The 15,538-nt window shown below is 28.2% G+C and overlaps 1 protein-coding gene across 2 annotated transcripts in view; it reads left to right on the top strand.

Annotated features, from left to right (window-relative positions):
* Positions 1–1,336: 1,336 nt before the first annotated feature.
* The window catches only part of LOC111621016 (caprin-1-like), a 59,910-nt gene continuing 45,708 nt past the window's right edge, over positions 1,337–15,538 (top strand). For both annotated transcript variants that reach the window (XM_023363055.1, XM_023363054.1), the window contains exon 1: positions 1,337–1,564. In XM_023363055.1, coding sequence (XP_023218823.1) covers positions 1,454–1,564 — 111 coding nt within the window. In that variant the 5' untranslated portion in view covers positions 1,337–1,453. The remainder of the gene's footprint in view (positions 1,565–15,538) is intronic.

Raw genomic sequence — 15,538 nt, 5'->3', positions numbered from 1 at the left:
GCGCGTGTTTTGTTTACGAAAAGTTCAAAATCCAATATCAAACGATCGAAGTCGGTGACAAGATGGCGGATGACAACGAAAATCGAGAAAGTTCAGTTGTTGTAAAATGTAAAAGGACTAAAAAAACAGGAATTTCTGTTACAATTATCACGTGTCGTGAAGTCTATGGTTATTAATATCAATAAATTATGTTAAAAAGCGGGATAATTAATTAATTTGGCTGGAAAATCGATGATATTAAGAAAGTAACTTGCTGTTTAAATTGCTAAATTGGATCATATTAAATGAAAATTGATAATTGTTGGTTACATCCGGCGAGTAATTGATCAGATTTGGCGTGCATATACATTTAGAAATATTTAATTACAATTTATAAACTGTAAGATATGAAATCTGAGTGAGTGGTTTCTTGTTTCCCACCCCCAGAATTGTGGNGTAGGTTGAGTGATAAAATTAATTTTGCTGGCAAGTCATTTGAAAGCATTATAAATATCATAGTTAGTCCAAAAGTCTGATAACTCACATGACCACATTACTCCATAACTACCAAGCAGTAGAGTTAACTCCAATTGCTCTTTTTCAAAAATTATACAATCAAATATGTAATGTGCTAAATAATAATAATAATTAACGAAACTATATATCTGTTGTCTTGTGATGATTATGCCAGAAACTTAATGTACTTATTTTTTATATTCATCAATAAATCTAAATTAAGGATTTTTGGGTTACAGTCTATTTTTAATTAAATTATGGAATTTGACCAAAGCATTAATGTGTGTGATTATGTAGTTCTAGTTAATAAATGTGTGGAAGCAAAAATTTGATTCCAGATGTGTTAATTGGAAGTGTGGTAACATAACACATCTGTATAGTAGCAGAAGTTGGGTTTGAGTTCTACTTCAAGTTGATCTTCCCATAATGGCCATCACCCATCTTCCCATAATTAAAAATTAGTCTAAATGTAGTAAAAAATCCAGTAATTTAGATTTATGACTAATTCAAGCCATGTTTGTTTATTTTTGTAGATTTAATATTATCTTTCATTATAGCATTCATTTTATACATTATATTATCTCAAATTATACAGTTTTGCTGATGTAAAATGTATATTTTGATCTAGTTCACATAGAAATGATTTTATTACTAAATACAGTATAATGTATATTAAAAATTAAATATGGAAAGCCCAATATATAAGTTACACCATATATAGATTNTATTTATTTAAAAATATACTCGAACATTTTTATTCGTAATATTTTAAATAATTATAATAATTTAAAATCGTGACGTTTCAGCAATGACGTATTTACGTCACGATCTTAAAAGCTGTAAATAATTACGGCCATCTGGTGTTGAGATTTAGTCGGCACGTGAAGCGAGAAGCATTTGCTACTTGCTAACCAGGATTGAACTTTTTTTTTTTAAGAGAAAGGACAATTAATTTAAGATGCCTTCTGCCTTCAAACTAGAAAAACAAACTTCTACAGATGCTCCGGATACCGTTAAGCAGATATTAACGGTTGTAGAAAAGAAAGTTAGGAATTTAGAAAAGAGAAAGGTGAGCAAACATCTGATGCAACGAAGTTTACTTCGTCTGTTACCACTTAAACATAAAAATACTCGTATACACCGTAAATAAAATATTAATTAATACCCGTTATTCGATTACGTTATAAATTACGAAAGTAATTTGCGCGTGTTTTGTTTACGAAAAGTTCAAAATCCAATATCAAACGATCGAAGTCGGTGACAAGATGGCGGATGACAACGAAAATCGAGAAAGTTCAGTTGTTGTAAAATGTAAAAGGACTAAAAAAACAGGAATTTCTGTTACAATTATCACGTGTCGTGAAGTCTATGGTTATTAATATCAATAAATTATGTTAAAAAGCGGGATAATTAATTAATTTGGCTGGAAAATCGATGATATTAAGAAAGTAACTTGCTGTTTAAATTGCTAAATTGGATCATATTAAATGAAAATTGATAATTGTTGGTTACATCCGGCGAGTAATTGATCAGATTTGGCGTGCATATACATTTAGAAATATTTAATTACAATTTATAAACTGTAAGATATGAAATCTGAGTGAGTGGTTTCTTGTTTCCCACCCCCAGAATTGTGGACCCCACACCCCAAGACTGTGTGACATCAAGTAGTCCATAAAGGGTTGAGTAGGCTTCTTGAAGCTGGCTCGGTCGTGTGGACTAAATGGTTAAATGCGATAATCTTGGCGGAGCAATGTGACTTATGATCGCATGCATAGGCTGATTTTGGGTACTGTATCTTGTTGAGGGTCGTGTGGTTTCTTTGACTTTTTTTGCTCCTATGGGTATGGTCTATGGCTTTAATAAGGTCCCAATTGTCTCGTTCAGAGGTGTAGTCATATTGTATAAATTACAGTTATCGTATAAATTAAATCTTCTCCATGTAAATTATTCATGATATAAATGTATATTATTTTTATTAATTCTATAAGTGGTATTTTGTGTGGGAAATTTATTAAAAATCCTTCAAAGGGGCATAAAAGAATGTGTTGACATTCTGAAATTCTTGATCTGTTATCTCTGGAGATCTTGATTGTTTTGATTTGTTATCTATAGAAACATTTAGAGTTCTAATTAAGGAAATCAGATATTTTCAAGTAGTTCAATGTTTTCAATTGTTATATTTATTACTGAGTTTATAACTGTTCTCTCACTGTTGCAATGTAAAGTTTGTTTTATGTAATGTGTTAGCATGGTTTAACATTTTAGTATGAATGAATGGCTTACTTAGAATTTCCAACTTATAGTTCCAGATGATGATTGTTGACAAAAATCTGCTAAGATTTAGAAATCAATAAAAGTTTCTAAAAATCTAAAGTTTAAATTGGTATGTTATAAATGAAATGAGATTGTATTTGATAACATTACATATACTTTGGTTGAGTTTTGTATAGTCATTCAATTGAATTATTCTAGTTAAGTTGTATTCAGGTATTACTAAATGTTTTAACTGATAAGAGCAGTTGTTTTTATCTATGTATATCATGCTAAGTATATTTTTGTTAGTTGAACTCTTAGCTCTCTTAGTGGATTTGAACAAATTAGGTATTGATAAATAGGGCTGGATCTGCAGACATGCAATAAGCTTTGCTTTCTTATATAACACTCACCAAATAAACCATCACCAGTTCATAACCAAACAGTATAGATGAAAACATTCTTTCTACGAATGTTTTCATCTATATGTAATAGACATCCTCAGGTATTGACAATATTGAACTAACGGCTAGTAGAATAGAATGTTTTTGAAAGTTCCGTTTAGCTACATAATTCGAATATTTTGCGTTAAAATTGAAAATATGTAAAATATGTTTCAACAGAACTTTCAAAAACATTCTATTCTACTAGCTGTTAGTTTGATATTGTCAATACCTGAGGATGTCTATTACATATAGATGAAAACGTTCGTAGAAAGAATTTTTCTGTTTGGTTATGAACTGGTGATGGTTATATTTGGTTTGTGAACTGTTTGGTTATGAACTGGTGATGGTTATATAATTATATAACACTCATCAAATAGATGAGTGTTATATAATTAAGTACCCAGTTTTTTGAAATATATTGAAGATAGCTTTGCTTTCTGATCCGATTACTCATTCTGGAGGTATTAGATTCCAAAGTTCTAAAATTTCCTGATTATTTTGTATAGGAAGTCAATTTAAGAAACTTTGCAACAGTTCAGTGTCAGGTTTACTGACAAGTCATCTGTGTATGTTGTTTATGAAGAAATGTGTGGCTCATAGGTTGTCTACTGGATTTGAATAATAATGTATATAGCAAATAACAACTTTATTTATTTTTTGCTGAATTATCCATCAAGTTATTTAAGGCTAGTAAATAAATTACATACAAATCAGTTTAGCTAAGGTTACACTGTCATCTCATAGTAAATTTAGTAATGAGAAATAAGTTAATTTTAATTTAGAATATTCTGGAAGAAAAAGAATCAGTTCAAAGCATGACTCGAACTCAGAACTCTACCATGCACAGATGTGTTACCAGTTACACTGCTTGGATCTCTGTGTGATCTTTAATTTTAGAACTATTAATTAATTAATTTAGATATAACCATACTTGTGCCCAAATTAATTTGTATTTAATTTATTTACTAGCCTTAAAATAACTCAGTGGATTGTTTAGTGGTAATAACATTGTGAAGATTTATTGAATTCAAAATGTTTTGAGCTATAAAAATTTTTAACTCATTCTGCCCTGTGGGCACCAAGAGAGCCTTTTAATCAAGTTTATTCTGAGTTTAGCAAGGTCCACAATGGAGTAGCCAGGTGGTAAAGGATGGGGCTTGACATTTGTGGGATTGACTACCTACCTATTAAAAAGTTCCTGAGGTTTTTTTACTGAGGTTCCTGTGGTGGATTCAGTTCTGACTCCCAGAGTGGTAGTATGCTGTCATCTTAATCACTCTACCATCTTGCTGTCAAATTTTTACAGTTAAACACTGTAGAATTAGCCTTCAACTAACTTGAATTCAACTTGTAGAATTCAAGTTGAATTCAAGTTCCTGAAAATTGTATTATCAGTTCCTATGATAATCTTGCTATTTTAATTAGGAATAGAGTTGTGGTCAAAACTATAATGTTTTTCTATAAACATATAACTCTCTTCACATGAAAATGATGTTTGTAATTCCTGCTTATTAACAAGATTATACCAGAAAAATATTTTTATTTAGATAATTGTTTTGATTCTATTCTTTTCCTTCTCAGTGAAATATTTTCATAAACTGAAGGAATGTAAGTTTAATTTTTAATCAAACAAAACAGAATACAATCAATTTTGAGTGGAATTCACTTAAGTTTTTTAAAATATAATTTTAACTTTTTGATTTACAATTATTTTGTAATTTTAGTACCCCAAAAAGATTCATGATGATTTTAACTGGAAAAGAATGTTAGAATATATTATTTTATTCCTAGTAAGATGTTAAATAGTAATTTTTATTGATTTTATTTTTCATAAAAAAAGATGTATTGATATGTTTAAAATTTAAAAAGTATTAATATATTCCATTTAGAATGTTTTAAATACTCAATATGGATCTTATAAAATTCTTTTTCATAGTTTAAACCTTTTTTTTTTTTTTTTGATGATGAATTACTTAATTTAATAAATCTAAGATATGTTAAATCTTTTGAATAAAAATTTTTTGATATAATAATCTTAAATTAATTAATTGAATTTATATTTAGAAATTTATTAAAGGAGAAGTGAAACATATTACAGTTTATAGGAAAATTGATCGATAAGTGTGTATTTGAACAATTTATCAATTGCTAAACTATAGAATAATAAATGTTTTGCATTCCATTTTTTATATCAGTAACCTTTTTGATTTAATAATAAATTCATTATGTCTTTCTTATGATTATCTGATATTAATGAAAATAAAGTAAATATTTTGTTTAGAGTTGAACTTCATGCTATAATTTTCTGCATATAAAATATTAGGAAAGATGCTCATTGTTAATTATAATACATACAAATCAATTAACTTAGAAATTTAAAACCAAATATTCTTACTTTAAAAATAAGAAAAATAACTTGTTGAAATATGTGTTATTTTATTTGTTTCATTAATTATAACTTTGCATCAAAATATATTATTAACAGTTAAAAATACATTTGAATTTATTTTGGTGGTGTTCTTACTATGTGCCATTGGTGAATGCCTGATAGAAGATAAAATGTAATAAATAATAAAAATCAAGAACTGAAATTATTTCATTTTAAATTGGATGAAAAAATTTTAATTTTAGCAAAAAATTGTTTTTATGTTAGTTTTATTTCTATTATTACACATACAATATACTGCTACTCTTGGAGCAGTTTTATTATTCCAAATGCAAAATTTATTAAACTTGATAAAAAATAAAACATTTAACATCACATAATAAACTTAAACAGATGATATATAAACAAGACTTTGCTATGGTGATGAGAGAATAAAATTTTATAATGAGAAGCGATTAAAACAAAGATGACCATGTATATTAACTAACAGTAAGAATTCATCTTCATTATGTATAACAATGTCTTATATAATGTATACAATGGAATGTTGATTAACTGTCATTCTCAATTAACTATCATCTAGGATGTGAAAAACATGTTAGAATCTATTAATTTCTCTTAAAAGAAAAAGGAAACAAAAAGTACTAAAATGTTATGCAAAATTCAAAATCTTGCAAAACTTAACCATGAAAATTTTAACAAAACTACTAGACATTGAAAAGAATGTTTACTCACACACACACTTATTCACACTTTTATGCAATCCTTATAAATAGATATAGATAATATATTAATGAATATATTTATCACACATTTAAGTATACACAAAATGTGTGTGTTTTAGATGTAACCTTGAACTTGTACACTAATGGATTCTGAAGTACCTGTATAAACATGCTCTAAATAAGTCTGCTTTTAACATAGGCATTATTTAATCTTGTTACTGATTTTTAGAAGCAAACATGAATAAAGTTTGCTTTGGTTTCATATTTTAATTTTTTAAGCATTCTGTTCTAAGTGTTAACTATTTTATTTATTTCCTTGGATATAAACTGTAGTGTAGTGAGTAAAATTTATAACCTGATTTTTAAGCATCTTGTACAGTACATATATCTATATATTCAGTTGAGTAAGCAGTTAGCTTATAATTTGTAATCAAATCTTTGATCGTTAACAGCTTATCAGTTAAATGCAATGATATTTTGTTTTTATGTAAATTAGTTTTGTTATTGATTAGCATTTCAAAATAATAAGCTGCAGATTTATATTTGCATTTCGAGATAGCAATGTTTAGTTTCTAGCATCAACTATGTATATTTATATACATTGTATTGACACAAAATATGTAAATTTTGAATATATGAGTCAGGGTTATATATATTATATATATATATATACACACACTTTAACAGTACTTAACTTTTTAATCTGATAAATCTGATGATAAATTTAAATATTTTTTATTTAATAATTGAATTAAATTTTGTTTTGCTAGATGAAAAATTTAAGATAGAAATGTTTTCCTCTTTATACTTGTTCTGTATTATTCATGCATGCTGAATTTTATTTTAAATTTTCATTACTAATTTTAGTTAGTTTTCATCAAATTTAACTGCATTTTCTTCATTATCAACCAACCTGTAAGGAAGGAAAGAAAGAAAAAAAAAGGTACAAGTTGGTCATCCAATTTACAAATTATGGATTGTATAAAAGTATGTACAGTGTTCTTGACTTAATACACTATCTCTATTCAGCATTTTCTGACAATGTACATTCTTTTGTTGAATTTAAATATTTATATTCCATTATATAATTTTAATAAATATTGAAAAAGTTAACCATTTCTTAGAAATGGCTTTTTAATTCTTAGAATTATATTTGTTCTTTACTTTCTCTGCAGTTCTCAATGACATTCCATGTCTTGAATTCCTTGACAATTTGAAAACATTCAATAAATTATATTGATAGTGTTTGCTATACTTGTTATTTAAATGTATTTTTTTAATGTATAATGTTATGCACTGATTGTTTCACTGCTTATTTTTAGTGAGTGGAACTATATACTTTCATGAGGTTGTTAATTATTATTTACTCCAAATGACCCATTTTGGACTTTTAAAAACAAGTTTGGATGTGTTGTTCACATTTTTAAAAATGATGCTAATATGCATTATGTATTTAGTTTAATTTTAATTTTTGTATATAAAATGCTTATATAAAAAAAAATTGTATAATAACTGATTAGTTAGTTTGATACATATTAAACAAAGATGTTTGAAAATGAATTCAAATACTTAATGTTTTGAATTGTTTATAGAATATGAGATTTTAAGTAGTTAATGAATATATGAGAAATTTTCAGAGAAAAGGTTACTACTGTGTGTGTGTGTGTAAAAGAATAAAAGATTAAAAGATTAAATTTTTATAAGAAGTTGCTACTACATTATCTCAATGAATGACAGTTTAATTCAGCTGGCGAAAAATTTTGCTTTAAAAACTTTTCATTTGAAATCCAACCCTATTCAGCTTATAGAATTTACAAGTAATTGAATAGAATGAATTTGAATAATTTACAAGCATCCTTGCTTTTGTAAATTATTAAATTTATTCTGTTAATTTAAAATCTCTCAATTATAGTCAGATTTGACTAAAAACAGTGTTATTACATAACTTTCTTCATAAACAAAATATGCTTTAATTCAATATGAAACTAAAAAGTTTGTTTTTCTTTTTATGTTGCTTATTATGGGATTTAATAATCATATAAATGGAAAATATTTATTTTATATTAAAAAAATAATATTGTTTTTGTTCATTTAGTGTGTGTGTGTTTTAGTTGCAATGAATAAAGTAGTTAACAAAAATTTTGAATCAAATTAAATTTTAGTTTAAATCTTCCTTGTTTCTTATGTTTACTCTAAAATATAAGACACATTTGGAAATAATCTTCAATTGTAGCCTGATATGAAAATGGCACTACCTACATGAGTATCCATGCATGGTTATTGCATGGTATCAGTGCTTCATGTAGATGTTAGATGGCAAGTTTAACTAGTGTGTGCAAGGTGCATAGATTATTGTTAGATAATGTAATGCATGATAAGAATGGAGAGAGATTATCACGGAAGTGGCTTATTTGATTCCTGTGAAAAGAAGACATTTCATTGGTAGAAAGTCACTGATATTTGACTAATAGACATCTAACATTTGATGAATTAGAGATTGAAAGAATCTTTAGTCATGCAACTCCACATAATTAATCAAAAGTTTTGAACACAAGAAAGGTGTGTGCACTGTATATTGTAGTGATTGGTACAGGAAAAAAGAATAGAAGGATAGAAGTTTATTAATTGCTGATAACAATGAAGACCCAGAGTTTTTGAGAACTTCTTGACTGGTGATGAGTTGTAGTGTCACTACCACACTCCAGAGAAGTCTCAGTCCATGCAATAGAAACATCCAGGAAGTCTTCAGCCTAAGAAATTTTGTGCTGCTTCATCAAATGATCATGCTCTTTTGGAACACTTTGAGTACTCTTCCATTGCTAAATGCTGTATATTAGCTGATATACAGCATTTAGCAATGGAGAAAGAATAAGTGGTTGTAGGACATATTACTATAGTGTAACAATGCAAGGCCCAAACCAGTCACACAACCTCTGCAACATTGGTTTTACTAGGGTTTTTTGCCTTGTCACTTTCTGCATATTTTCCAACTTAGCTCCTGATTATGTGTTGTTTAATAATGTGAAGGAACTCATTTTGTGGGTGAAAAATTGCTAGCAGTGACGAGTTATAGGCAATTAGCTGTTTGAGTAGTGGAATAATGCCTTAAAAGAATAACTTTGTGATGCTATCATAAAGTTGTCAGATAAATGGAAATGACATATTGAACTTGCAGGAGAGTATGTTGAATGATCTCAAGTGCATTAATCCATGTACCAAACATTGTTCCACAACAAGTAAATTGCAAACTATTTCCAAATGTCCCTCTTACTATATAATCAGATATGATTCATATATATATATATATTTATTTATTTTAGATATCATTGTTGCTGGTCCATCAATTTAATCCATTTTTAGTATGAATATTTATTTTTGAATAAATATCTATTTATTCAAAAATAAATATTCATACTAAATATTCTTTACAATCCCATTAACAAAATTCATTATGATCGTTATGATGGTACTTTCTGTCAGAAGAAAGTATTCATAACTACTTTCTCATAGAAAATAGATAATATGGATATTAGGGGAAAACAAATATAAATGTTAATGCAATAGTATAAGAAATCGAAAACAGAAAAGATATGATTTAAGAATAAAAAACTGGATGTTACTTAACAGGAAATTTAAAACTGCTATCATATTCAACTTTTTATCAAACTCCATTATAAATTTTTTAAAAAATATTTTGAATGTTGGGCTCTATATTCACTCCCAAATAAAATTCCATAGTTCTGATTTTGTCAATATGCATTTAAAAGAATTTTTAAAGATTAAATTTGTATGTATCAACATTAATTAAATTAATATTTTATCTCGCAGAAAGTATATGATAGGAAATAAATTCATAGTTAATATTTTGATATTAAACATTATCAAAATTCATTTTAGCTTAAGAGTGAGTGTTGTTTTTAGCAAAATAAACTATTGTCCCTTAAGCTTGATTGGGCAAGCACTGATGGTTGGATATATTTTACGTATCAGATTTCATATGATCAATGGCTGCATACTAACAGACATATTTTACATGTCATGTTCCTGTATTTATCCAGCATATTTCTTTACATACAAAATAGCAGCATTCAGGGACTTTACTCACTGTAGCAGCATTGTACATACAGTACAGTGAGTTACAGCATCTGGAAACTGTCATAATAAAGCATGGTTCTTGTAAAAAACTAGTATGGGATCTTGTAAAACCTTTTCCAACAAACATTCCCAACTTACCAACCATATTACCCAATTAGGCTCCAATGTGGCCCACTCACATACTCCTAACCATGCATGCCTTGTTGTGGAATATAACAGCTTTACATTGCTTGTACAAAGAAATTGTTTAAAAAATTGGTTAACCTGTAAGCATGCCCCTAAACTATCAAAAAACTGTTCCACAATAGGAAAGATCAGGCAGATAAACACAAGCATCAGGGATGTATTCTATTCTGATGAGGGATAATAGATTTGATAGACACCAAATACTCACTCCATAAAAGTCTATTAGAACACCAATATGATACTGAGCACAAAAACACTTCATTGCTCAGTCTGTGCCACAAACAATGATATACAAGTGGGCCTTAGTAATGCAGTTATTATCAAGCACAACAAAACTGTCTCAGAGCTCTAGAAACTTTAGACTTATACAAATCTCAACTGAGGGGTGGATATATCAACTACAAAGAAGAACAGCATTCTTGATATACATGTTAATATTTCTATGAAAAACCCTGACCATCCTTTATTGGGTTGCAATTTTTTGAAAAAATTGTAGACCTGTAAATTCCCACTGTTGCCTGTCTGTCTTTCCTTAATCTTGAGAACAGTGTTAGGTAAATGAAATTCAAGAGTAGGTATGGAAAGCTTAGGAGCAGGAGGCCCCAACTAACTATATACAAATTTCTGATGCAAACTGGAAGTAATGTTGTTTCAATTAAAAAAATTTCCCCTGAAAGGAGCTAGATAAATGACCGGCATGACTTCATTGTTATTGGAAAAGTATGATGTACAGGGGCAAAACACTACAGTATTAATTTGAGATGGAAAACATATATTTTAAATTAAATAAATTTAAAATGTGATTAAAAATTGCTACCCAGCATTGTGATGATGATATTTTAATGACTTCTATGTTAATATGCTCTTACATGAAATATTGGGCTTTGATGTATTTATATTATTTTGCTTTATGTTTGATTTTATTTATTTTTTGTATTTAAAAAATGTGGTACCAATTTAAATAGTTCTTTATATTTAAATCATGTTCTACTACACATTCCATTTTGGAATTGCAATTTGACCTGATGATCCAATTTGCAATTGAGAACAATAGTTTGTTGATGTCTAATTTTCACCTGGTGTTAAAAAAGGTTCTGTGTAGTGTTTGTTTACTTCCTTTGATTATTTGACTTTATATTCTTCTATACTCTAATTCTTCATATTCTAATATTTTCACTTCATCAGAAATAATGTTGCATGTTGAGTTTTGCTGCAGTTAGACTGTCAGGTTCTTTCAGAATTTCCAGTTTTCCCCCAAGTTCTTATAAGATATTGCTTCTCAATTGTTAAAGTTTAGTTTCTTTTAACAAAAGTAGACATTTTTTCCTCTTTAATTCTACTCATAACAGTCATATCTACAGTAAGTTTATTAGTTTGAAAACTTAAAACACTCTTAGATTCTCAAATTTGTACAGTGTCTGCTTTATCAGTTTTCAATGACATCTATTTGTATTCTTTCTTTCATACACAAACATGAGTTGCCAATTTGATGTTTTAATTTGTGGCGTAATAAACACTAGTATTGTGTTTATTACGCCACAAATATAAAACAGGACACGGTTTCAAAAAGAAAATCAATTGATGTTTTAAGTTTTTAAACTTTCAATTGGAGGAATGAATTGAATTAATGAAAATACCACAAAATTACTACACACACATTTAAACAAAAATTTATCTATTTTTAAAAATTAAACAATAATCTAAATTTACATAATGTAAATTCAGATTATTGTTAGTGATTTTAAAAAATAATAGGAATGATGCTGAAATACAGTGTATTTCAGCATCATTCCTATTTTTTGTGATACATACAGCATTTCCATAACAGTCATGTCCTATTCTGTTCCTTTTTTTTGTTTTAATGTTGGAAATAATACTAAAAATATGTTTTACCTCACTTTATTTCTATGCTTTTTCTGATTAAAGTGATATTGAGCAGTAAGGATGGTATTTATTTAAAGCTGTTGTCAATGGTACAGGATTTAAGAAAGGTGATTTTGTCTTCCTTGGCAATTTAACATGGGGAAAAATTGATAGAGTTCAACTGGTGTTGGTTTATAAAAGTAGTCTTCATTTACAGGTTGCATGGTATTAAATCTAATAAAGACAGCATGCTACAAAATTATTATATGTATACTGTATACAGTTGTTTAAAAATGAAATAGTATGAAGTAAAGTTTAAATCATTTTTTTACAGACGACATTGTGATATTTCTGCTAACAGCTAAGATTATTTTTCTATTTTAAATTATGTAAATGCTAAACTTTCTGAATTTTTTATCTTTAAAACTACAAAAAGTCATAAATTATCTTTTTATTTCCTAATTCCTACATTCAGGCAAGGCTTATAAAGGGTTTCTATTAACTTACGAGTTTTTGTTCTGTTTATCAGGTCATGATTGTTCATTTTTCTGTTTCTGTCTCATTATTTGGGAATTTTTTATTTAAAGATTATTGATCTTATTTTACTACATTCATTAAATGCTGTACCATTTAAGTTGATGTCTTTAACTCTGTTTTCCGAGATGTCCAAAATCTCATCATCAGATTGAAAGTCGAGCTTCACTTCAAACTCATAGATACCTTATCAAACAATTGTAAAACAATATTTAAAAGTAGCACATGATGAGTGAGGTACAAAATACAGAGTCACTCATAAGTAGATTTAGTTACTTTAGATATACTGTAGCTGAAACAAAAGTTTAAGATTCTGATAGAAATTTTATTGATATGATGTTAATTGAATAATACATGAGATGATGATAAGCTTCATATTAAGTTTCCAAGAATAATAAATTTAAATAAATTACAGATGTGTCTTATCAATTTTATGCCTGTTTTGATTTAGTTATTCAATACATACTTTGTGTCCTTTGGATATTATCTTCATATTTATGTATTGATTATAAAATAATAATTTCATACTAAAGAGTTTTGTGCATTCCAAAATAGCATTTGGGAGACTGATGATTTTTTTTTCCATATAAAATGAACCCTGAAATTTAAAATTTTACATATAATTAATAAAATTATTTGCTGTATGTATGTGTATAATTATGATTGAAGAATTGTTGAAAACAGTTATCTGATAATAAGTAGTTAGATACTTTGATTTAGGCTAAGATCCAGTAGATTTTAATAATTTTAGAATTATAGGACAGTCTTCTCATCTGCTTTTAGATTTTTTAGGTCAGATACTAAGTGTCTTTGGTTTTGGTTTTGTTATTGGCAAGTATCCATTTTATCTAATATGCTTGCAGTAATTTTACTTAAAAATCAAATATAGTGGGATATTGTAATAAAAGCAAATACAGTATTTGTATCATTTTTCTTTGAAAATGTAGAAATAAAATTTAATATTACATATTAAACTGTATTATATTTTTCTTATTCAGTGCCTTGTCATTTTTAACTTCTTTAGGTAATTTTATAATTATTTTTAAAATGTTGAGCAGATAATTTTCACTTTGTCTGCTTTGGTCATAAAGATATTCTCTTATTCCTGATTTAACTTTTAACTGCATATTTAAATTCAGAATTTGTTATGGTCTTTAACTCAACAATTTAAATAGGCAATATTTTCTATTTTTTGCTTTCTTTGATATGTAGGAATTCCGCATCATATATATTAAAATATTTGCATTAGTTTTTAAGGATTATTAGTTTATACAGTTAAATTATTTAGAACAGTGTTGAACGTTGTTCAACATTGTTCTAAATAATTTAACTGTATAAACTGAATGAGGTTCTAGTATATGGCTGCAGGGCTTTGGCAACAATTTTATTTTCCTGTTTTTCTGCCTCATGCTGTTATGCAATCCCAATTAAGCTGATATTCATGATGGAGTACATTTAAATTAAATGTGACCAGTGAAAAGATGAGAATAAACTATATATATAGGGTTGGCGACTAAGTGATTGTGTATTTTAAATAAGAAGGAAAATTCAAAATTTTTGCTTAAAAATTTAACTTTATTCATTTAGGTATTGTCCATTTTTGTCAATGACCTCTTGCCATCTTTCAGGCAATGTCATAATTCCATGTTCATAAAACTTCTTATTTTTGCCAGTAAAAAACTGAATTAAATGTGTTTTTACATCATTAAAATTTTGTCATTAAAAATTTTGCCATTTTAGGAGTTCTGCATGGAATGAAATAAATGGTAATCTGAAGGCGCAAGGTCAAGGCTATATGGTGGCTGTGACAACATATCCCAACCTAGCTCCAATAATTTTTGGCGAGTGACCAAAGATGTGTGGGGCTTTGCATTATCATGCTGGAAAACAACACCCTTACGATTTGCCGATTCTGGCCGCTTTTCTTGAACTGCATCACTTAGTTTGGAGAGTTGTTGAACGTACACAATTGAATTAATCATTTGGTTTCTTGGTAAAAGTTCAAAGTACGGAATTCCTTTATAATCCCATCAAACTGACAGCATAATGTTTTTTTGGTGAATCTCAGCTTTTGGTGTCATCTGGGCTGGTTCATCTCGCATCACCCACGATCTTTTCCGATTAACGTTGCTATAAACTATCCACTTTTCGTCACCAGTAATCACTCGTTTCAGAAATGGATCAATCTCGTTGCGTTTCAGAAGTGAATTGCTGATGCTAATGCGTTGCGTCAAATGAATTTCCTTAAGATGATGAGGGACCCATAAATCCAGTTTCTTGACATAGCCAAACTGTTTTAATTTTTTTTGAATGCATGTTTGCGATACATTGAGCTTCTGTGCAATCTCACATGTTGTGCTATGACGATCTGAATCGATAATGGCCTTGATATGGGTCTCATCAACTTCAACTGGACAGCCAGATCGTTGAGCATTTTTCAGTGAAAAATCACCAGAACGAAATTTGGCAAACCAATTTTGACACTGCCTTTCTTTCAAGGCTTTATTCCCATATACGGCACATAACTTCTTGTGTGCTTGTGATGCGTTCTT

This window comes from Centruroides sculpturatus, unplaced genomic scaffold (assembly GCF_000671375.1).
Source record: "Centruroides sculpturatus isolate CEXI.00-Female unplaced genomic scaffold, Cexi_2.0 scaffold245, whole genome shotgun sequence".
Taxonomy (NCBI): Eukaryota; Metazoa; Arthropoda; class Arachnida; order Scorpiones; family Buthidae; genus Centruroides; species Centruroides sculpturatus.
Note: the sequence above shows the minus strand (reverse complement) of the source record. Positions and strands in the feature narration are given on the sequence as shown.